Here is a 24,683-nt window from a genome sequence, read left to right as displayed (position 1 = left end):
AGAAAGAAAGGAACGTTTCAACAATAAACGTGAAATCCATAGAAAAGGCGTAAAAGCCTTAGCAAAGCTTTCACGACGAAAGAAGGGTGCTCATGGATGTAAATTTACAGAGGAAGTGGTTCGCAGTGATTCAGATTGTGCCAGTCTACAGAATTTCGTAGCGGCATTGCAGAAGAGAAATGCTCATCTGAAAAACACGCATGAAACTGCAAGCACGAAATAAAGATCTTCGAAGTGAGTTGTAATTAGCCAATCTACCTCTGTACAATGAAGAAAGTAATAAAAATGCACTTGTGCTTCGTGAAATTAATCTAACACTCAACACAAAATTTTACGCTTTGAAACCGAAGTTTGTCCATCAGGTGAAAACGGGTTCGCTGGATCAAAGAGAACATTTGCAATTGAATTACTTTTTTCAAAGGAAAGCTACAATATTCTCAGGGAAGAACTCAGATATCTGCTCCCTACTGTGTCAGCCTTGCGTTCTCGAATAAATAGCAGTTTCAGCTGCCATTCAGGTATTTTGAAAGTTGTTAGCTAATTCAAATGCTTTATACAAATAAAGCACTTGTATAATTTATTCAGTAATAAAGATAGGATTCATCTATTAGTAGAAGTTCTTTCAAAACTGTGGTGAATTCAAAATGAAATTGAGCGTTATACTGATCTCCTTTGCTAGTTAAAACTTGTCTAAGAGCAAACACAAAAAACTGTTGCTTATATCGAACATTTACGTTGGCAGAAAACTGCACAAACAGGCTGTAATTTACGCTTTCTTTGCATGTTTCAATTGCATAGACGATAGAATATTTTTAAAAACCGGACGTGTCTGTTTAAACGCTGAACTAGTTGCAGACTGTAGCAGTAACACTCTACTAATAGCAGAACGACAATTAACATTTCACTGTGTTAAAGTTAAACATTCCACAAATACGTAGCACAAATGGGTGGACACGTGTATAGCTATGTTTCTGAGGCAGACTCTATTCCTTAGTGACGTTACAGCATCAGCCAATAGCAGGTAAGAGCGCTTACTACCCTATCTTTTTTTTTCTCCTGGCCTTTGACCCAGTAAAGGAATGTTTTTCATTCCATCAGGTGTCACATTTGCATTCATTCACCGTACAATCTTGCTGATTCTGTGAACACTTCAGTAGTAGATGACGATGTCGTTGGGTCCAAATGGGAACACGTGGTGGTAGTGTCCTGCGAAGCTTCGTGTCCTGCAGTATGCTTTGAGCGGTATGCTCGAAACCCTTGTGTCTGCACCAGCGTTAAGCTGTCAGTAGAACTGCCACGTATCTTCGCATTGTGTGATGAGTCTTGGACTTCCAACATTTTGTGCCGTACTCGTGGTTTCTCTGCCCTTCAACATGTTTCCATAGACACTCGCACCAGTAGTGTGCAAATAGCTCACCAGCTTTTTAATTTCCGATATGCTCTCTCCCAGCCGCAGGGCAGTATCAATTTGCCGTTCATCAAAGCCACTTACGTCTGTAGACTTGCGCATTTGCTTCCGTGTCGTTGCTAGAATGACCCACCAATCGTGCCTTCTACGCGTATGTACATTTCTGTGTCATGTGCTCCTAACGCCACCAGGTGACGTTCAATCTGTGGTGGGCAATAGTCATAATGTTATGGCTCATCGGTTTATGTATCCTATATTTAGAAAAGGCACTGGACATAAGTTTAGAAAAATAATTGATCAAGTGCAAGTAGGAGCCGCGCTCTGAGGGTCCCGTACAAAATTAATAATGTATATAGATCCATTCCGGGAATTAAAAATCTTGACAAATTTGGTCTGTTATCGACATCGATAAGACGACATTTCGGTCCCGGGAATTTCAAGACTTTCGAGAATGTTTTAGCTTTAAGTCGGATAACAAATAACAAAAAAATTTTCGTGTGATAAAATTACAAATGAACAATTTTCGAATATTTTCCTCTACTTATACCGTGATACCTCGCATCTTGCCAAATTTCATGATTCTATGTCAACGGGAAGTACCCTACAGATTTTCATGAGTGAGATTGCGAGTATCAAAATTTCTGACCTAAATGAACGAGTACTTTGATTAAATTGACTTAGAGTCTTAATGTTTTTACATTTCCGCCTACCCATATGCCTTATTATGCACTGCACGAGATAGCCGCGCGGTCTAAGGCGCCTTGTCACGGTCCGTGTGGTTCCCCCCGTCGGAGGTTCGACTCCTACATCGGGCATGGGTGTGTGGCGTCCATAGCGTAAGTTAGTTTAAGTTAAATTGAGTAGAGTGTAAGCTTAGGGAACGATGACCTAAGCAGTTTGGTCCCATAAGATCTTACCACAAATTTCCAATTTACCTTAGTATGCGATGTAAATTTGAAATTGATATGTCTATCCGTTCCTGAGAAGAAAGGGTTCTTGACAGTCGGACAGACAGACAGACACAGAGAGAGGCAGACAGACACAGAGACAGACAGACAGAGATGGACAACTAAGTGATCCTATAAGGTTTCCGTTTTACCGATTACGGTACGGAACACTAAAGAGATGGCGCCACAGAAGCACCGCGCTGTCTTACTCATGTATATTTGTGGCATAACCCTGCTTTAACCTTCCCGGAAACACAGTAAAGCACTCCGTGGGTGATGATGATGATAGTTATGATGTTTCGTTTTGGGGCTGTCAACTGTACAGTCATCAGCACCCGTACAAAGCCACGTTTTTTCACAGTCCAATTTTTTTTGTACACAGTCCAATATAGCCACTGTCACGAATATTGATGATTACGAAGATGAAATGTTGAGGACGACACCAACACCCAGTTCCCTGGCAGAGAAAATCCCCAACCCGGCCGGGAACCGAACCCGGGACCCTTTGATCCAGAGGCAGCAACGCTAGGCACTAGACCACGAGTTACACTCCATTGAGAACAGCTTAAACTCCGAACGAAACGTTCGTATGCAACTCAACGAGTGCATTTCATAAATAGTACGTACGTAGTAGGGATAGAGCAAACAAGTTTGATTCTGTGTTTCTAAACGTTGGGAAAGCTTTCGATGCAGTGCCACAACAAAGCCACATAGTGAAAATACTTTCCTACTGTATATCTAACCAGGTTTGTGATGGGATCGAAAATATCCTCGTAAGCAGAACACAGATTTCGACAAAACCACAGCGCGATGTAAAGATAGACGATCAGTCTTTAGCGCAGAGTAAATCCGATGAATACAAAATTAATGATTCGCAATTACAGTCAGTCAAATCAAATTTGAGACTAACAACGTATAAAGACATGAATGAAACGATCTCTTACAGTGAGGTTTAAGTAAAGTAAATGGCAGGCAACGATTCATTTGTAGAACTTCAACTGTCTACTAAAGACACTAGACACAGTATTTTCAGAGGCCATACATTAATACTGATTGATTGGAAGAGACTCGTATGAGGTTGGGGACATCCAACTTATGCAGATAGGAGGGAAGAGAATCGTCTTTGGCGAGAAAATGAGGCACGACTTTTAAAAAATGTTGATGAGCATTCACGTAAAGGATAACGTCATTCATTCAGTCACAATCTGCTTTGATGGGTTCTAGAAGTGGTTTTCTCAACCCCCCACCTACTGCTTAGTCAGGCAGACCCACTCATGCAAATAAGAGCCACCGCAAAACCATACAAGCGATTATCTTTCCTATGCTCTTACCGTTAATGAAACTGTTTCCTCGGCCATAGACGTCATAATGAATCTTAAAGTGCGTACGGCTGCTCACACGAATCGTGCACGGAGAAAAGGTAGAAATCCGTTCATAGATCACCCAAGGCGGGCACAATCGTAAAATGCACCTGCCGAGTGTGAAAACAGAAACACACATTAGTGTGCAAATACCCAGTTGTTTTACGACTCCAATTAGCAGTCAAAACGTATTGGCATTTCCGAGAGCGTGAAAATGTCAGTGGCGGAGCCGAGATTGACCATTCCGTGTATGATGAATATCGACTGCAAACTTTGTGGTTGGTAGTAAAGGTTTTCATCTCATGCTCCATAAAAAAATATGAATTATAATAAATTTAGTCACCTTTCTATCCACTGGGTAGGGGAAAGTTATACTCATTTCGACAGTCCTGGTCTGTTTGTCTCTCGAGATTGTGAAGTACGAGAAACACTCTAGATTCTCGTAGCTGATGAAAATAAATCGTAACAACTGGGAGGAAAATGTCTTCCAGCAGCCTCACTCCAGATTTTTAGTAAAGATTACGTAATTACCCGACGCTGTCAGTTTTATAAGAGGTGATCTTTAAATATAGTGTTGTAGTCTTCTTTTGGAAAAGTTTTTACTTGCCATCTTGCTATACTGGCAAATAAAAAGCTTTCCAAAAGAAGACTATAACACTACAAGTTAAATAATTTGGAAAACGTATTTCCTCTTGTACACTGAACCAGCTTAAATCAGTTGACTGACATGAATTTGCACCACCGGCTGTTATTGTTGGGCTCAGATCAACATTTCGTTTCATACTCTTTACTACTAAGTATTTCCGGCTGTGTTACCACTATCAAATGTCCAACATAATACTTGAAATAAAAAGTATGTAACAACTCTGTCTTGTTTAGTTGACAAAATAAAAAGAGGACTTACAGAGTGTACCCGTTAAACGTACAATTTTAGAAACGGAACATGATTGGCCTGACATATAATACAATAAACACTAATTAAGTAAAGTACGGTTAGTATAGACATAGGGAACATATCATACAATAAAATATTTCACAACAAAAGTCTATATAGTATTGAGTGGTATTGCATAAAGGATAGCTTAACTCTTGCATTAAGAGCCAATGCGTCAAAATGATTTCATTTAAGAAATTTATCATGACTGTGGAGTCCATTCCAACTGAAAAGTTAGTATCAGTTTACTTAAACTTTCCATCGTGAAGGAACGCGGCAATCCAATCGTATGACAAACTCAGATTAGAAGTAGCTAGTTTCTTGTCATTGTCTTACGATCAATTTCAGGGCTACCATCCCAATCGTCAAACCCCCGTGGAATACGTACAACTAATCGATGTGAGGTATATTCTCCCTAGGATAATATCTTGCCGCCCACTGATGGATCACATTCCAAATGGTGTTAAGGATACAGCTTTTACTATGCACACTACTGCTGGCCAGTGACGAGAGGATGCTGTCATCCTAGGAAAAACATATCTCTTATCAGTTAGGCGTATACATGATACAATAAAAAGAAATTAAAGATAATTTTTGGAATCAGAGGCCAAGTTATTCCTAATCTCAGCTTACTTTAAATTTGTTTTCTCAACAAAGCATAAAAACGTTTGGAAAATTTATTTCCTAATAATTGCTGTAAATGAGACTGTCAGATATTTAATGGAACCTTACGAAGCGACACAATCAATAAATTTCCTTGAATTATCACATAGCATCCTACACCACAGCGAAGAAAAAACATTGGCTGTTGGCGTATGTAGAAATAGGCAATAAGAAGTGTGTACCATCAATGATTAGTGGGACCTGTTGTTATACTAACTAAAACAGATTCTTTCTGGAGCACGAGAGCAAAAAAATTGTTAACTCTCGGACGTTTATGGTAAGGCTCTTACGTAAAGCCTTTTCAAGCAGATTAAATAATTTAAGGAAACCTTTTATGTGTTACAGGGAGCTTACTGCCGGAGGATAAAGGCGCTGCATTTCGTCAACGCACCAAAAGTTATGGACATGATAATGACGCTAGTAAGGGCAGCACTACCGGAAAAAATAAGGAAGAGGGTAAGCATTTATGTACTGTCAGTTAACGAGGCATAGTTGTACTGTAACTGGCAGGTGGAACTGTATGTCGCTAATCTCGAGGTGGTAAGTTTTTACATGGAGCGAGAGGAGATGACTTTACAATTAATTTGTCTGTGGTCTTCACGACACCGAGAACGACCAAAGTTCCCTTATACTATGTTCAAAGTTTCGTAACTGCCCAGTGTAATCGTTAATAAATATTGAGATACGGTAGTTTTCCCTAATCTAATAAGGTTAAGGAGAAATGTTACAGTTTTAAAAGATCCATAACGGGGAAGGGAACTTACATCAGTATTCCATCTAGTCACTTTAAGTAATTTGGAGCAACGCACTCTGAAGGAAAAAATTAAAAGTTATGGCGTGATATAAAATATTACTTTACTCACGTGGGAAATAAGTCTGAGGAAAACTTCAAATTTCCTTTGAAGGTGAGAAAACTGCCAGCATGTACCTTTAAGGAGTGTTTTCAGAACTGAGTAAGAGGAATGTTGTGACGTTATGCTTACAGTTGTGATTTCTGACTTACATCATCACAATTTCCGCTGCTTCTCCGCACCAGAATCAATCTCTCTATTTCTCTCTCTCTCTCTCTCCATCTATTTTATGCAGCCCACCACCAATTCCTCTCCTGCGCCCAACCTCTTCATTTCAGAGTAGCACTTGCAACCTGTGTCCTCAATTATTCGCCGGATGCATTTCAATTTCTGTCTCTCCCTACAATTCCTACCCTTTACAGTTCCCTCTAGAACAATGGACGTTACTTCCTGATACCTTAGCACGTGGCCCTTCTTCTCGTCAGTCTTTTTCAAAATGGTTCAAATGGTTCTGAGCACTATGGGACTTTACAGCTGTGGTCATCAGTCCCCTAGAACTTAGAACTACTGAAACCTAACTAACCTAAGGACATCACACACATCCATGCCCGAGGCAGGATTCGAACCTGCGACCGTAGCAGTCGCGCGGTTCCGGACTGCGCGCCTAGAACCGCGAGACCACCGCGGCCGGCAGTCTTTTTCATATTCCTTTCTTTACTCATTCCTAATCTTAATCGTCCACCAGATATAATACATTCTAAGATTTATCAATTCAACTATTTACTTTCTTATCAGGTTTCACAATTAATCACTTGTTTTTTGTCTGTCTTCAGGCGTTCTGTGCCTTATTCATATAGTTTATTTCTGCCCTTTTTATCCAGCATTATGTCTTTCAGTAATAATGTACCAACAATGATTACGTTAGAATACTTAAAATACAAGTTTTAATCTCATTATTTCAATTTCTTTGGCATGTTTCAAATACATGTGTACGTTTTCAGCTTAGTTCTACATAGTGAAAAGAGTAACTAATTTAATGTGTTCTCCTGGGATAATTTACATCACTATGTTTGGAAATTCCTGCACGTTAACCATTAGTTATCCTTCCAGTGTTAGGTTAGTTTGGTAAACAGCTCTGTTTCATTACTTCTTGCATCATCCCAAGTAACGCTGCAGATTTTTTTAACATAAAATTCTATAAATACTTCATTAAAAATTAATGAACTTGGAATGCAATAGATGGTGATCCATTAACTAATCGCCCCATCCAAATGAGTCACTCGTTCCCTCTTTGTTGATTCAGTACGTTACTTCGCATTTTATTGAACACAACATCTCCCAACGCTTCCAACAATATTCAGTGCCAGTCTTACATTTTCACAAAAATATTTAACTGCAAGTAAATCTTTCTTACAGGAAAAGCAACACTGATGTTTGTTAATGATCTTTACATCGTCTCTTTTTATTGGTTTATTTGATTGCTCAATAGAAAAATCTCTGCCCTTGCTACGCTTTTATTGTCACATCAGATGATAATTCGCTAGAACACGCACTGATGAGCCAAAACATTATGACCACCTGCTTAAACAGATTATTTGTCCGTCTTTGGAACGAAACACATCTCTGATTGTACGTATCAGGGATCCGACAGTCTGTTGGCAGGTTTGTGGAGGTATGTGACATTAGATGTCTGCGCACAGGTCATGTAAATTGCGTAAATAAGGGCTGCTGACTTGCGTACGCGGTAATGGCGTCAGATAGCGACTCAGGTGGATTCAGTAGGATCTACATCAGATGCATTTGGTCGCCGATACATCAACGTCAGTTCACCATAATGCTCCTCAAACCATTGTAGCACTGTTCAGGCTCCGAGCCACGTTCAGTTGTACTTGTGGAAGATGACATCGCCGTCGGGGAAGGGGATGCAGGTGGTTCGCAGCTGTGAGCGTGTCTTTGGTTCCTACCACAGGTCCCATGCAAGCGCAGGAGAATGTCTCCCATAGCATAATACTGCTCCCACCAGCCTGCGTCGCCGGCCTTTGTGGCCGTGCGGTTCTAGGCGCTTCAGTCTGGAACCGCACGACCGCTACGGTCGCAGGTTCGAATCCTGCCTCGGGCATGGATGTGTGTGATGTCCTTAGGTTAGTTAGGTTTCAGTAGTTCTAAGTTCTAGGGGACTGATGACCTCAGCAGTTGAGTCCCATAGTGCTCAGAGCCCCTTTTTGAACCAGCCTGCGTCCTTGGCGCGCTGCACGTTTTGAACAACCGTTCACCTCGATGACTGCATTTTATGGAGACGACCATCGACCTAATGTAGAAAAAATGTGATTCACCTGAAGACCCGACACTTTTCCATTGATCTACGGTCGAATCCCAGTGTTCCCGTGCCCATTGCAATAGTAACTGACGATGTCGTTGACTCCACATGTGAACATGTAAGGGTGGTCTGCTGTGGAGCTCAACATTGAACAAAGTACAATAAACTGTGTGCTCCGAAACACTTGTGTGTGCACCAGCATTGTGTTCTTGCGGCAAAGATGCCAAAGATCACCATCTATCCTACTTTAAAGAGCAAACAACCCTCAGAACCTCAAGTTCTGTGATGAGTCGTGTTGGTCCAACCATTAACGCCAACTGGTAATTACACTGTCCTTCTTCCTCTTTCCGTACATGCTCAAAACAGTAGCACTTGAACATGCGACCTGCTTCGCCGTTTTCGAGGTACTCATTCACAGGCTCTGCGTAATAATAATCTGCCCTTTGTCAAAGTTGTTGTCTCAATGGATTTCCCCATTTGTAGGTAGGGTAATCCCCCATCCGTGTCTGCGCCGCCTATATATTTTTGTCATGGCATCACACGCCAGCAATTCTAGGCGGCATCCAATGTCGCGTTAGGGTGTGCATATTGCGGAAGATATAATGCGGATAACTGCGTCAGTAATGAAACTGGAACAGGTTAATGTAACTCAGCTTTTTGTTTGTATTTGTAATTGCATTAGTTTTTGTTTTGTATTTGCACATTGCGCATATTTTCATTAATAATAATTGAAGTATAGTAATATGCTTATTGGCACTGAATTACTTTTATTAGTACTTAATAGAAACTTTTCCATGAATATTACATTTGATGTAATATATTTAACTTCTTTTCCTAGAAATGAGACATTATGAGACAGTAATTGAACAAATGAAGCTGCTGATTCACTTTCGCTATATGGATTCCCCGTTTCTGATTTTCCGTTTTCTCTGGAACTGCTGTTGTAGTATCTCAGTTAACCTGCTGTTGTAGTATCTCAGTTAAATTTTTCCGTGATTTCGAACTTCTAATTCCAAAATACAGATTCTAAACCTGTGAACGTGTTGCTCTCATTGAACGTGAAATTTAGTATATCTACAGTACTTCATATACTCGTGTTCCTAGGCATTCCTTTAGACCCGTCAGAATTGCATTACACTCAAAATGATTCTTCGTAACGAGCATTTTTTAAAAATATATTTCGTTGGCCTCTTGATCCACCAGAAAAGTAGAGAAATGTCTTCTGGAGCTTTATTCACACTACAAGTAATGCTTTTTGGTTTTATCTCTCAGATGTCTTTAGTAGATCATACGACATAAATCAGTTCTTTCTGTAATTGCTTTTTTTCAGTTCTCTGCATTGACTACATCGAAACTACGTTTTAGTGTTTTGTTACCGCTTCATTTGCTAAGTGATCTGAATGTGTTTCCCATATCCCTGATTACTCCCTAATCCTAATAATAATTTTCGTAAGATTTTCCATTTATGTAGGTAGTTGGAAGTAGTTCCAGAGTTGTAGTTAATCAAACGCTACCTAGCTGAAATGTTATAAACAGTGCTGTTCCGAAATTTCAAGAATCTCTTTTATTTGAAGAGTTTATTCTCCTAACAAAACTTTACAGTGTCTAATTCTACAATTTTGCCCTTTTTTGTATAATAAATTTTACCATTGTAATTTTATAATACTCTCGTTGTGTTTCTGTATTTTTCACCGTAATAATTCTACAGTATTTTGTTGTAGTTTTTGATTAGTGACGTAGTAATAGTGCTTTATCATTTGGCACTATGGCGTTATGCCTGAATACGTTCTGCATCATACTTTTTATTAAATTAGACGCAAAAAGGATATGATTTGTGTGTTAGGTGCACAGTCACATTGCAAAGATGCTGAAAGAGAAGTAATCAGATATTAATTTTTGGTTCATATCTTGTTCTAAGCTTTCCATTTACAACACTCATAATCATAACCAGTACATATAACATAGTCTTACGTTGATTTGGCTACGAAAATATTTCGTCTATTCTCCTCTTCCAATGCCCTGGATGACTTAGCAAATGTACCACCTTTTTACCCTCGGTTTCTGTCGATTGCTTTACTTTTCTGTTCTTCCCAAAACTACCTTTTGTTCTTTACTTAACTTCCAATGTCTATCTATAGTGCCATACCTGAAATTCATCTCGGGTTTTTTCTTCCATCTTCAACTGTGTTCTTCTTGGACTCTAAAGCTTTCCGTGTTTTAGATGAACAGTTTTAGATATTTATGCCTGAACTTGTCAACAGTTGACATGAGAGCACCTATTCTGACTCAGAGACATTTCTTAGACGTCCTTATCTCGGACATATTCTATAATCTTGCTTTAGAGAAAGCAGACTGATTCCACTGTACCTGCTGTGTCTTCCTGTTTCCATTTTCTGCAGGACTTTATACCTTTCCTAATTAGCTTGTGTATTAATAGTGGAAATTCTTCACCACTTAGGGTATTCATAGAACAGGAAGTATTTACCAGCCTGCCTCTGATTTACTACCATAAAATCGAGAGCATAGGTGTCAGCACAGTTATGAAATCCGCTGTTCAGAAGGAAGTCAGCTGAAACTGAAAGGCCACACTGAAAACTTCTGTTCTCTTCTTCAAATATTATGTTGATAGCTATTGCTCTCTCGACGTTCTGTGAAATCTTAGGCACAGTCACACTGTCTGGTGAATCCTAGTATTAAATACCATGTAAGGGGGACACGCTCGGAACGTAGACTAGATTTTTTGTGCTCATTGTAATGCTTGGGTTTTATAGGTATTAAAATGCACAAACATTTTCTGACCAATGTGTTACTCAAGGAATCAGATAGCAGTAACATTCAGTAACATTAATTAGCTCACAGGTATATTAAAAAAATAAACATCATCAGTAAAATTATTGAGAAACTAATCTCAAATTTTGAAGGAAGAGATTTCATTTTGTTGATCTAGTATTGGTTTTCATTCTTACTCAGCCAGCTTCACATTCTGGTACCTAGCTTAGTTCTCAAAATATAAAACTGTAATTCCATAGCAGAAGTATTAATTACTGCAGTATGTATTGGTCTTGGAAGTTTTCTGTTGGCTTTCATCTGTGATTAGAGCTATCCACGAATTCACTATAGTAGTCAAGATTTCCATGGCTCCTCCTGTGTAGTGTTGATGCAAGTGTCTTAGAAATATAATTTCTAAAAGGTTCACATGATCTAAGTTGTTCTTTGTACGGTCACTGAGAGTGATTAATAGTGTTGCCTGATAAGCGTATTCAGTGTTTAGAAGTAACTATTTTTGCGTAGCTGAATGTCTCGCAAATACGTGTTATTAGTCAGTCTCTAAATTAAATGTGATTCATTGAATATGCCTTTTAGGAAAGTATATAAACAAAGCAAAATATATGTTATTTGGTTTCCTCATGTAATACAATTTAAGCTACAACAATTTTTCAGGTGATGACTCATCTGCCTGGATCAAATACTCTGTTTGACCATTTACCACGGTCAATGGTACCAAATGAACTGGGAGGCACTGGTGGGCCAGCTGAAGAGCTAGCAGGTTAGTGGATGATGCTGATGGAAAGTATTTCTCATGCAGCTATTTAGTTTCAGTGTGTTATTAGTAGACCACAGGAAAATGATTTCACGACACTAGAAATGTAAGCTAATCATCTTTCCATGGGAACATAAACGTAATCGAAAATGATGGTGCTTGTATTACATCTGATGTTCCTAAAACAAGGACATCAGGGACGCTGGCTGCTGTGACCGAGCGGTTCTAGGCGCTTCAGTCCGGATCCACGCGGCTGCTACGGTCGCAGGTTCGAATCCTGCCTCGGGCATGGATTTGTGTGATGCCCTTAGATTAGTTAGGTTTAAGTAGTTCGAAGTCTAGCGGACTGATGACGTCAGATGTTAAGTCTCATAGTGCTTAGAGCCATTTGAACAATTTTTTGATATCAGTGACTACTAATCACTTACTCAGTAAGAATTGAGTTTATTCGGTAGTAGACAACTCCCCTTCAACACTCGTATTGTCTACTATTTTTATAATCCTTCATAACTTGCCCCAGTAGTAATTTTCAATTAGAGATGAACGTTACCTTTTTATACAGTTCTGAAAATTGCAATATAGTTTCTTAAACACAGTATCTAATGAGAATTTTAAGATTTCTTTCACACGCAACATCTCACACTGTCGAACGTTAGGGTTTTAGGCTGACATTTATTATATGTGATAATAGAAAAAAAAAACTTCACAAGCAATGATCGCTTAAAAAAGCATTTTATTGGGTGACTGGAACAGAAGTTGATACGAGAATATTTTAGTGTCATGGTATTACAAGTTGATAAGCTCTCTTGTCACATAACGAATGTAATTATTTGTTATGCTTCAAGATTTTGACAAAATATTGTGCATCAATGTTACAGGTAACTTTGGAATGCGGATGCATTTCCCATAAATATGAAGATCACAGCATATCAGTTTGTTAAACATACTTTTATATGTAATGTACTGATGCACTGTGATCTTCATGATAGTGGGAAATGCGTATGGAGTTTGAGGGGTCTTGCAGTGCTGGTAGCCAATATCTTGTAAAAATTTTAGAGCATAAGATATGTCATAATTCTGTAGGTTACGTCACAAGACTGTTTGTCAGGGTGTAATATCATGACAGTGAAATATTTTTCTATCAACTTCTGTGCATCTTCTTGCTGATACAGTGGTGACAGTATAGCTATGTTGAAACTACTCATCCAATGAAATGCATTTTTACCGATTTCAGCATTTCAAAACTTCCTTCAGTTACCACGCATTACAGGTCGCCCACAGCCTGACATTGTCAAGAATATATAACTCTTCATTCTTTGAATGACTCGGTTCTATAAGAGAGTTCTAAATGACAAAATAATGGCTGTGACCATTCGTGCAACAGATATTATTTTGGAAGCCTTTGGGATATATGAAAAGGGCAGTGCCATGTTATCAAGTAACGGTTATATGACCAAATGTACTACTATCGCTTCTTGTTGTATATTAGTGATCTGATATATAACAATGAAATAAACGTGTAAAATAAAAAATCATGAAAGACTTGAGAACAAATAGGTCTTTATAAAATGAGTGGTCTTTTGCCTGAATGAACTAAGTGACAGTTAGTTTTGAGAAATAACAGACTGAAGTTATGAGTTTACAGCAACTTATTTATTCAAAAATATTTATCAATATACATGTGGTCTGGTGCATAATGGGTGTGAAAAACTTGTACAAGAATTTTGAGCCTTGCAGCACATTATTTAATTACAGTTTGAAACTTAAAACAACAGATAAACAATGTAAAATATCCATGTACGTCAGGTTATTTTGTTGTCACATCACATTGATGCACTTCAGTACGAAATATAAAGTGAAGTTTTTTTGTATTATACTCATATATATAGATCTATTCGTCAAGTGAAACACACAGATATAATTTCAGCATTTATGTAATACAGCATTATTAAGTAATTTTTGGAATTAGTAGAGAACATTGGAATACACTTAAGGCGATGATTATGCTTCCCATTACTCATTTTCTTCATTACTGTCACTGCACATTTTTGATACATCAGCCATTTTGAGACTCTTATAGAATTCATGGTACATTGGGGGTATGTACATTAGAAGTCTCTGAATGTCTTTCAGTTTCTCAGGGCATAGAGTGCGCCCTATTGGATACAGTGTAGGTAGTCTAATTTGACTGAGAGAACAGTGGCGAGCTTTTAAGTGTTTATTTAAAGTCACTGAAGAGTATTCTTCCATGTCATTGTGGCTGTATTTGTACTCCATTATCCCCAGCTTCTCTTTTGAAAATCTCATTTCGTTAATCCTAAGCCACTTAACCTTTTCTCCAGAAAGATTTACTTTTCTCTTAGTCATTGCTTTTTCGAGTAGCATAGTACTTTTGAAGTCACTACAATCCATTTTACAACTTCAAATTTACCTTTCTTCACTCTGGCATTCTCAATAATACGGTAAAGCTGTTCTGGGGCAAATATTTCTGGATAATGCCGTAGTTTTCTCTCTATATCCCCATAATCACTGTCATTCAGAAGATACGAGTGACCAGGTCCGGCAAATTTGTGCGTAATTTCCTCAATGTTAGTTTTGCCAGTCTGAACAAAATACATCCAAATTGTCATAATTTAAAAATTCCTGTTTTGCCCCCCACACAAATCCGACCAAACTATCATCCTTGGAGCAATATCATGAGACTCGACATTTTCAATACACAAGAGCCTACCTCTTGAGCTCCCTTTGCAACAATACTTTCATTCCAGCAAGGCATTACTGCCTTTCCACTTTTAAAGTAATGAATTCCAAGATTAAAGCAGGAGAGTTGACGTTTATAGTATGCAACACCTGTTGTCAATTTTGGTAGCAGTATTGATTTCTGCAAATAAAATGAAAAAGAATGTAAGATTATCTTGTGTCTTGGAGTTCTCCATATCCATTTTCAGACAATCTTTTGCAGCTTCAGCCTTCCTGTGGTGCAATTCCTGTTCCTTTCTTAATGTTCGTAGCTTCTCAGTGTCTGCCTCACCAGTTCTAAGTGTCTACTCTGCTATAATTAGGGTGTTTAGCCTGTCACGTGTTTGACATGTATTCTTTTGAGGAGACTTGAAACTGAGCCTGAAGTCTCGTCTAAATACTTTTTCGTACAGTGATTGGCTGGGAGGTTTAACATTGGGATCTTCTTCTTCAGCTTATCAATGAATAATCTGTACATCAGACTAAGATTAAGCCTACTGTCCAAGTACTTTTTTGACTAATCTCTTCTGCAGTAGTGACTCGATGTACTGGGAAAACTATTAATATGATTATGGATGTGAATAATAACTGAGTCAGCTCTTTTATTGTGAGGTGCGTGTTTTCCACGCTGGTCATATAAAGAGCTAGTATTTGCTTTGGCTATGGCTCGATGTACATTACTGCCAGAAATCTGTAGTGCCTTTAGATAAGTTTCTTTGCACGACTTCACATCATTTCCATCCCCACTATGAATATAATAGTTCCTAGAAAACTCCTTGTCGGTTTTAGAACGCTTCCTTTTGATTAGGAACATTTTTAACTGAACCATATATTATTGATGTCTCCACATCCCAAGACCCACTTCCATAAACTGTGTCAAAAAACATTCTTTTCTCCTCAAAATTTATTTTTTTTCCAGCATTTTTGTCTACATGAACATTTACAATCAACAAATGTCTTTCCTTGGACAGTCTCCCCTTTACTGTTAACGTAAGTTCCCCCACTATTTTGTTTCTTCTTCCTTAGGACTTTCTTCCATTGTTCTCTGTTTCCTTTTTTTTTTCTTTTATTGCCAGAAATTTCATGTTCGTCTCAAAAACAAATTACTTAGATCTACAAATTCGTTTTCAAAACTGATTTATTAAGAATGCCAATCATGAGACCAAGTTACGATATTCCATTACATTACTTTGGTAGCTGACGAATATGCGAAATACAATTGTTTCAGGAAGTCTTCTGCCAGAGTGAACCCTCTCCACATTAAATCGCATTTCCTGCCCTAAGTAAAGAGGTATTTCTTTCCACAGGGTTAATTTTTTTCTCCCCTCATTATTTATGGCAGCACTGGCTGAAGTATCGACATACACTCACTATCGATTGTGCAGTGACCTTAGATTTACTATTTGTGGTCATGGTTCATTCTGGCATGTGCTATAAACAATATAACCTCCAATAATGAGTTTATTCTATAAACAAAAGTATCACATGTTAGTAACATCCACTTACAATTTGATGATTGAGAGGCACCATCACTAGGTTCATATAAATCAGAAGAATTAGAACTAAACTACTCGTCTTCACAATTATCATCGTTTTCTGCCATTGTGCAAGCACACGCGCCTGAGCTATATACAGCTGTAGCCATCTTCTGATGCCGCATGGTTCACTTTATAATAAGAGAATCAATAGTACCATCCTTCTTCCCAAGAAATCCCTTGCTACAGCAACGAAACGAGGCGACTTGTCAGATAGTTCGTTTTGTCATAAGACAAAATGAAACCCTATCATTTTAAAATGGTGAAGAACTCAATTTTTTTAAATGTCGCTTAGTTGAGTCTGGCATAAGACCATTCAAATATACTAAACATTTCTTAAAGTAGTGTATGTAAGGTAAGCAGTTTTCTTTTTAATCTTCATTAATTGCAGGCTGTGGATTAGTTATGAGAAGTTTACATTTAATTACTTAATGTACATAATGGATCTCAAGTAAAGATAAGAATGTAAAAAAATGCTTATACTGACGCCTAAGGAAGGATATGGACGTTTTACGAAGTTTTGTTAGCTGCCTTGTTGAATGTCAGAATGAGTACACTTTGGTAATCTTTTGAATTGCGTACTCAAGATCAATTTTCGTTTCCTGATGGTGTAAGGTTTTAATTCCGTCTGATTAAGAAGTGAAGCGATTCCTTGGGCGATGAGTATGAAAATTCTCTCACGAATGTGGATCTCCCTGTAGAAACCTTATCAATGAAGTACCTCTGTGAAACAGATATTCCCTGGCTTTCAGTCAAATGAAATGGTTACTTGTAAAACTGATGATTTATTGATTTTCATGAACACTTGAGCCTGCAAGAGCGAATCAGCAACTGCCGCAAGCCTAAATGTAAACTATCTCTGCAACTTCCCTGCTGTGCTTTATCAGTTGTTAAATGAGATACTACACATATAAATAAAACCTGGAGTGTATCTGTACCTGTTGATGAATATTCCAACTACAACGAGTATCTGTTCCAATCTCTCTCTCCCTCTCTCTCTCTCTCTCTCTCTCTCTCTCTCTCTCTGCCTCCCTCCCTCTCTCTTCCATTTCTCTCTTTTTTACTTACTTTCCCTTTCTTTCTTTCCGTATTTTTTCTCTTTTATTAGTTCTCCATCTCAAATTTTCATTTGAAGGTAACTGCACTATCAAATTCTCTATAACTACTTTTGCATATTGTCCTCTCTCTAATGAACCTTCTAGTGCCAAGTACCTTCTCTTTCCACTTAATGCTTAACACTCCTGTATAACACCAGATTTGGAACACTGACAGTGTATTCTTTTTGGGCTTCTCATACGTCCTGGTCTTACCTCTATATTCATATAGTACTATGTTCATGATGTTCAACTAGGAACACAATTCTTAATTCAGTACCAAGTTCTATTCTTTTACTTAAGAAAGCTTTCTTCAACAGTACCAGTTTACTTCTGATATTTTTTTTTTTTTTTGCTTCCACTACTGTTTTTCTTTTCCAACTTTGAGTTTATGCCAGCCATTAGGCTCTTTTCTAGTAAATGGCATTACCAAATATTCTAAGTTTTGGTATTCATTAAACCACATGCTGTGCTAAGTATGTTGTTCATTCCATTCCGCATGTCCTTTTCTGAGCCTTAGCAAATTTTTCTGTTTATCTTAGACTACTTTCCCCGAAATTTTCTTTCATTGCTTCTTCGGTCTGGAAGATAACGACAATGATGATACAGACGATTCTTTAAATGAATTTATAATTTTTGATCTACTTTTAGTAATATTACATGGTTTTTGTAGACGTAGATTACTCGCCTAAGGAATGTAACTTTTTTTATTTTTCTCTCCAATAATAAGCAGAAGTTTTTAGATGCTTCTCGAGTACGAATTCCCATTTTCTGAAAGAAGGTTATTCCTCATACAGTAGCTCTGCAATATTTCTCATTATTACTGTCAGTATTTTGTGTCCTTATCAAATCAGACAGATAAATAAATTTCACATTTCTCTGGTCGTATTTTCTTTGGTAAAGTGATGATAAAATAAAGTAACGATAAAGCTGTTCTTGAATTCAGGTTACCTTTCATTTGGAAAGTGGATGCACTCGGAGACTTATAAATTATAGAGTGCAGCAATCATTCGTCCTTTTTAGACTTTATTATGCAAATCCAGATTTCGGCTCGTAGCTAGACATTCTCAACGCGGTATTTTCAGTGCATGTAGGTCCCTGTTGTTCTTGAATTGTGATGGTAAGTCTCTCATCTTTTACAACAGTTGAAATAGCATTCTAGTTATTTTAGCTTCCCCAGCTTTCAGTAATTTCGAGATGTACCGTTGACTCTTTGATGATTTGATGTTCTGTTTAAGCTCATATCATTGAACACTATGTCAAATTCTATCTGTATAACTGGAACTCGTACTTCATTACCAGTTTCCTCGTCCTTTGGGGGCAGTGCATCTTCATCGTGTACGCTTTCCTACTCCTGTCATCTATCTGCTTCTTCATCGTCATCGTAGAGATTCATACATTTACTCTTCAGTTTCCTGTATGTTTGTTTACATGTCTCTGCCATCCATCATTTACCCTGTTTGCACTTCAGACGCAATTAATGTTAACTAGAGTAGACTGTTTTAAATTTTGAAGACAAAAGAATAAAAAATCATCGATGGGAAACGTTTTCTTCCTCAACTAGCTCATAAACCAGACTGCTTTCAGAATAGTAGAAGGGAATTAAAGGGAGGGAGTACTTGAGAAGCGAGTGGGGCAGGGTTGTAGCCTATCCCATATCTCATACTGTCTGTAAGTTGAGGAAGGAATAAAAGAAACCAAGGAAATATAGTTCAGGGTCAAGAAATAATAACTAAAGCTCACCAATGATACTGTAATGCTGCAGTAGACAGAAAGAAAGTTATCGATTGAATAGAAAGGGGTAGTATCTTGACAATAAGTAATATGAGGAGCCTCAACAATGTTAAGAGTACAGCAGTAAATGAGTTTTGATATTTTGGCTCTATTAACTGACGATGAGCGAAGCAGATACAGTATTAAATGCAGGCTGGTAGCAACAAGCAAGTGTTTCTGAAAAAGAGAAATATTTTAACGTCTAATAAGGGGCGTATCAAGAGGAAGTTTATATTTTACGAGCTCTCTGCACATGCGCAACAGATCGTAGGAAAGCGGTAAGTTCATCGTTTGGAGCGCTTCTCGGGAGCAGACCACCCGTTCTGTGTGTAAGAATTTTGCAAAACGGTGATTCGGCGACTGGAGGAGGAAATTTTGCCGTGATAGTTGACTGCATAACGTAAATGATGCTCCAAGTGTTCTCCTTACCAGGAAATGGATGAAAACGATTGAGAAGACAGGCCCAACACTGGATTTATCTTACTTTACACTCTTCTGCTTATGGCCTCTTGACGCTCTTTTTGTTCAACTGGGCGCTAAGTCCGAGTGTTTGCACTCAGTTTTGGTCTGTCTTCTATTGGGTAGTATCCTCTTCAACTTAAGCGAACTATAACATATTACTAGGTAACGATCTGAGATTAGGTCCACATCTAGCTATGGTTGTACACCATTCTTTGTGCAACAGTAACGTAGGGCAGTTGATTCACTTTGATGTAATCCAACCTATTCTAACATGAAATGATGACGTCTGGCTTACTGTATAGATTGCTACTGTACAGCGTCTTCGCAGTTTCGCTCGTGGGATTTGCATACCATGGATAGCGAAAGTAATGAAAAGGTTCACTTGGGAACATTCCTAAGTGGTGGCCTCAAGAAACCTGTGCGAGTGAACTCGGGCTTGAAGGAAGGAGGGTGACAGGCTTTTCATAATTCACACATCAAAAACCTCTTTGCTATGATGCCTTAAACAAAGGAGGATATAATTTGATATCGTCACACGATCGCCAGCAACACCCAATCGTATGTGCCCTTCTGAAACTTCGCAGTGCTGCAATGTTTGAGCGTACTTTCAATACACGATACTTGACTCGTGTTCATGTACTAGGGCTGCTCACTTCGTCTGATCTCTAGAGAAGGTGTAATGAAACACCCAGTACTGAAATGTAATGTGTACCTCTTTTTGCAGAGGACCATCGCGAGAGGTACTGGCCACTGGTGGACTGGTTCATGGAGCAGGACCAGTTCGTCTCGGACGAAAGCATGCGGCCGCACAACATGAGCTGTGGCATGGAGAACGGATTCAGCGTCGACGGCTCCTTCAAGAAGCTGTGCATCGACTAGCTGGGAGGAGTACCGCAGCCAGTGGTGTGCAAACCACTAGCACCATCTACGTAACACTTCGCTTCCCAGTTCCCAGCGTATGCAGGGACTCATTCACGGAGTGCTGCAGTATTAATGAACGATCGTACGAAGCGATTGTTACTTTCTTAATGTTGTTTGTAAATATATTATTTGTCCCTGCTATGTTACTCTTAATGATTACTGTTAAACAGCGTGGAATATCTTTCCAGTGTTTACAAAGTGTCAGTCTGTTAATACTGTTATAACATACCCGTGATAAAACAAATTAATATCCCTTATATTTTGAACGTTTTCCCTGTTAACATATATGATAGTGAATAACTATGCAAATGTATGTACACAATTTTTATTTATTAAATACGCATGCAAATTTTAAAACATCAATACTCAATGTAACTCTTGTTCTGTAAGTAATTCCAAGTACGTGTGTGGGTTAGCCTGACTATCAGACAAACCTCAATTTTAACTGATTAATGTTGCCGAATCCTTTTATCTCGGTATTCAACTGATTAGTAGTAACATTTCTTGCCCATTTAGCACACTGCACTTGCATTTGGGAGGACAACGGTCAAATCCGCCTTCGGCCAACCAGATTAAGGTTTCCCGTGATTTCCATAATCGTTCAAGGAAAGGGCCGGGATTGCTTCTTTGAATGGTTACAGCCAGTTTTCTTAGCCATCCTTGACACACTCCGAGCTTGTGCTCCGTCAATAATGACCTCGCTGTCCACGGAACGTTGAATCCAACCTTTCTTCCTTAAATCCTTCCCAGCCTTACACACTTTTGGTGGTAGAGGGGGCCGCCATTCCCTTCCTGTAATCACTCTTGTTTGCCACCCTCCCCCACCCCCCCCCCTTCGGGACGGAATTTGTCTACCCAACGTCTCTGCGTCTGACGTTATCCCATTTAAAAGTGTGAGAACGTTTTCTAAATGTCTGCAGATCATGAAACCGAGGCGAAAAGTGGCCACCGCCGCAGAATTCATCAGATCGGATACGGCCAACTGCCTAGAAACCACATCCTGGTTTGTCGCCACAACGACCCTTGTCTAACACGCCGGGCGGATTCCATCCGGGGCTGGTACACCTTCCCGAATCCTAGAAACGGCATGCTAACGCATGCTACTATCCAGGCAGATCTGTTAATATACAGAGCTATCTACTGGAAACTAACTACACTACCGGCCACCAAAATTGCTACACCAAGAAGAAATGCACATGATAAACGGGTATTCATTGGACAAATATTATACTATTACTGACATGTTACTACATTTTCACGCAATTTGGTTGCATAGATCCTGAGAAATCAGTACCCAGAACAACCACCTCTGGCGTAATAACGGCCTTGATACGCCTGGGCATTGGGTCAAACAGAGCTTGGATGGAATGTACAGGTACAACTACCCATGCAGCTTCAACACTATACCACAGTTCATCAAGAGTAGTGACTGGCGTATTGTGACGAGCCAGTTCGTCGGCCACCATTGACCAGATCTTTCCAATTGGTGAGAGTTCTGGAGAATGTGCTGGCCAGGGCAGCAGCCGAACATTGTATCCAGGAAGGTCCGAACAGGACCTGCAACATGCAGTCGTGCATTATCCTGCTGAAATGTAGGGTTTCGCAGGGATCGAATGAAGGGTAGAGCCACGGGTCGTAACACGTATGAAATTTAACGTCCACTGTTCAAAGTGCAGTCAGTGAGCATAAGAGGTGACCGAGACGTGTAACCAATGGCACCCCATACCATCACCCCGGGAAATACACCAGTATGGCGATGACGAAAACATGCTTTCAATGTGCGTTCACCGCGATATCGTCATCCACGAATGCGACCATCTTGATGGTGTAAACAGAACCTGGATTCATCCGAGAAAATGATGTTTTGTCATTCGTGCACCCAGGTTCGTCGTTGAGTACATCATCGCAGACGCTCCTGTCTGTGACGCAGCGTCAAGGGTAACTGCAGCCACGGTCTCCGAGTTGATACTCCATACTGCTGCAAACGTCGTCGAACTGTTCGTGCAGATGGTTGTTGTCTTGAAGACGTCCCCATCTGTTGACTAAGGGATCGAAACGTGGCTGCACGATCCGTTACAGCCATGCGGATAAGATGCCTGTCATCTCGACTGCTAGTGGTACGAGGCCGTTGGGATCCAGCTCGGCGTTCCGTTTTACCTCCTGAACCCACCGATTCCATATTCTGCTAACAGTCATTGGATCTCGAACAACGCGAGCATCAATGTGGCGATACGATAAACTGCAGTAGCGATAGGCTACAATCCAACCTTTATCAAAGTAGGAAACGTGATGGTACGCATTTCTCCTCCTTACACGAGGCATCACAACGACGTTTCACCAGGCAACGCCGGTCAACTGCTGTTTGTGTATACACTCCTGGAAATTGAAATAAGAACACCGTGAATTCATTGTCCCAGGAAGGGGAAACTTTATTGACACATTCCTGGGGTCAGATACATCACATGATCACACTGACAGAACCACAGGCACATAGACACAGGCAACAGAGCATGCACAATGTCGGCACTAGTACAGTGTTTATCCACCTTTCGCAGCAATGCAGGCTGCTATTCTCCCATGGAGACGATCGTAGAGATGCTGGATGTAGTCCTGTGGAACTGCTTGCCATGCCATTTCCACCTGGCACCTCAGTTGAACCAGCGTTCGTGCTGGACGTGCAGACTGCGTGAGACGACGCTACATCCTGTCCCAAACATGCTCAATGGGGGACAGATCCGGAGATCTTGCTGGCCAGGGCAGTTGACTTACACCTTCTAGAGCACGTTGGGTGGCACGGGATACATGCGGACGTGCATTGTCCTGTTGGAACAGCAAGTTCCCTTGCCGGTCTAGGAATAGTAGAACGATGGGTTCGATGACGGTTTGGATGTACCGTGCACTATTCAGTGTCCCCTCGACGATCACCAGTGGTGTACGGCCAGTGTAGGAGATCGCTCCCCACACCATGATGCCGGGTGTTGGCCCTGTGTGCCTCGGTCGTATGCAGTCCTGATTGTGGCGCTCACCTGCACGGCGCCAAACACGCATACGACCATCATTGGCACCAAGGCAGAAGCGACTCTCATCGCTGAAGACGACACGTCTCCATTCGTCCCTCCATTCACGCCTGTCGCGACACCACTGGAGGCGGGCTGCACGATGTTGGGGCGTGAGCGGAAGACGGCCTAACGGTGTGCGGGACCGTAGCCCAGCTTCATGGAGACGGTTGCGAATGGTCCTCCCCGATACCCCAGGAGCAACAGTGTCCCTAATTTGCTGGGAAGTGGCGGTGCGGTCCCCTACGGCACTGCGTAGGATCCTACGGTCTTGGCGTGCATCCGTGCGTCGCTGCGGTCCGGTCCCAGGTCGACGGGCACGTGCACCTTCCGCCGACCACTGGCGACAACATCGATGTACTGTGGAGACCTCACGCCCCACGTGTTGAGCAATTCGTCGGTACGTCCACCCGGCCTCCCGCATGCCCACTATACGCCCTCGCTCAAAGTCCGTCAACTGCACATACGGTTCACGTCCACGCTGTCGCGGCATGCTACCAGTGTTAAAGACTGCGATGGAGCTCCGTATGCCACGGAAAACTGGCTGACACTGACGGCGGCGGTGCACAAATGCTGCGCAGCTAGCGCCATTCGACGGCCAACACCGCGGTTCCTGGTGTGTCCGCTGTGCCGTGCGTGTGATCATTGCTTGTACAGCCCTCTCGCAGTGTCCGGTGCAAGTATGGTGGGTCTGACACACCGGTGTCAATGTGTTCTTTTCTCAATTTCCAGGAGTGTAAGAAATCGGTTGGGAACTTCCGTCATGTCAGCACGTTGTAGGTGTCACCACCGGCGCCAACCTTGTGTGAACGCTCTGAAAGCTAATCATTTGCATATCACAGCATCTTCTTCCTGTCGGTTAAATTTCGCGTCTGTAGCACATCATCTTCGTGGTGTAGCAATTTTAATGGTAAGTAGTGTATATTTCATGTTTCAATAAATGACCACAAATGTGAAATAAAAGATTTGCTGTAAATCATTCTACACTGAGCCATAAATATTCTACGGCATGAATGATGTCAACGACAACACCGCAATGGCAATGGTTTCTTCTTAAGAAAAAACTATTTCAGATGATTTTTAGAGATGACCGAATCACATCGACAAAATTTGGCTTCACCTTTTGTTCTATAACATTTGA

General features: G+C 40.3%; 1 protein-coding gene across 2 annotated transcripts in view; it reads left to right on the top strand.

The window, feature by feature from the left end:
- LOC126187567 (alpha-tocopherol transfer protein-like) overlaps positions 1–20,843 on the top strand; it is a 123,153-nt gene extending 102,310 nt beyond the window's left edge. For both annotated transcript variants that reach the window (XM_049928726.1, XM_049928724.1), the window contains exons 5-7: positions 5,659–5,769; positions 11,863–11,968; positions 20,290–20,843. In XM_049928726.1, the coding sequence (XP_049784683.1) occupies positions 5,659–5,769; positions 11,863–11,968; positions 20,290–20,444 (372 nt within the window). In that variant the 3' untranslated portion in view covers positions 20,445–20,843. The remainder of the gene's footprint in view (positions 1–5,658; positions 5,770–11,862; positions 11,969–20,289) is intronic.
- Positions 20,844–24,683: the final 3,840 nt, after the last annotated feature.

Source organism: Schistocerca cancellata, chromosome 5 (genome assembly GCF_023864275.1).
Source record: "Schistocerca cancellata isolate TAMUIC-IGC-003103 chromosome 5, iqSchCanc2.1, whole genome shotgun sequence".
NCBI lineage: Eukaryota > Metazoa > Arthropoda > Insecta > Orthoptera > Acrididae > Schistocerca > Schistocerca cancellata.
Note: the sequence above shows the minus strand (reverse complement) of the source record. Positions and strands in the feature narration are given on the sequence as shown.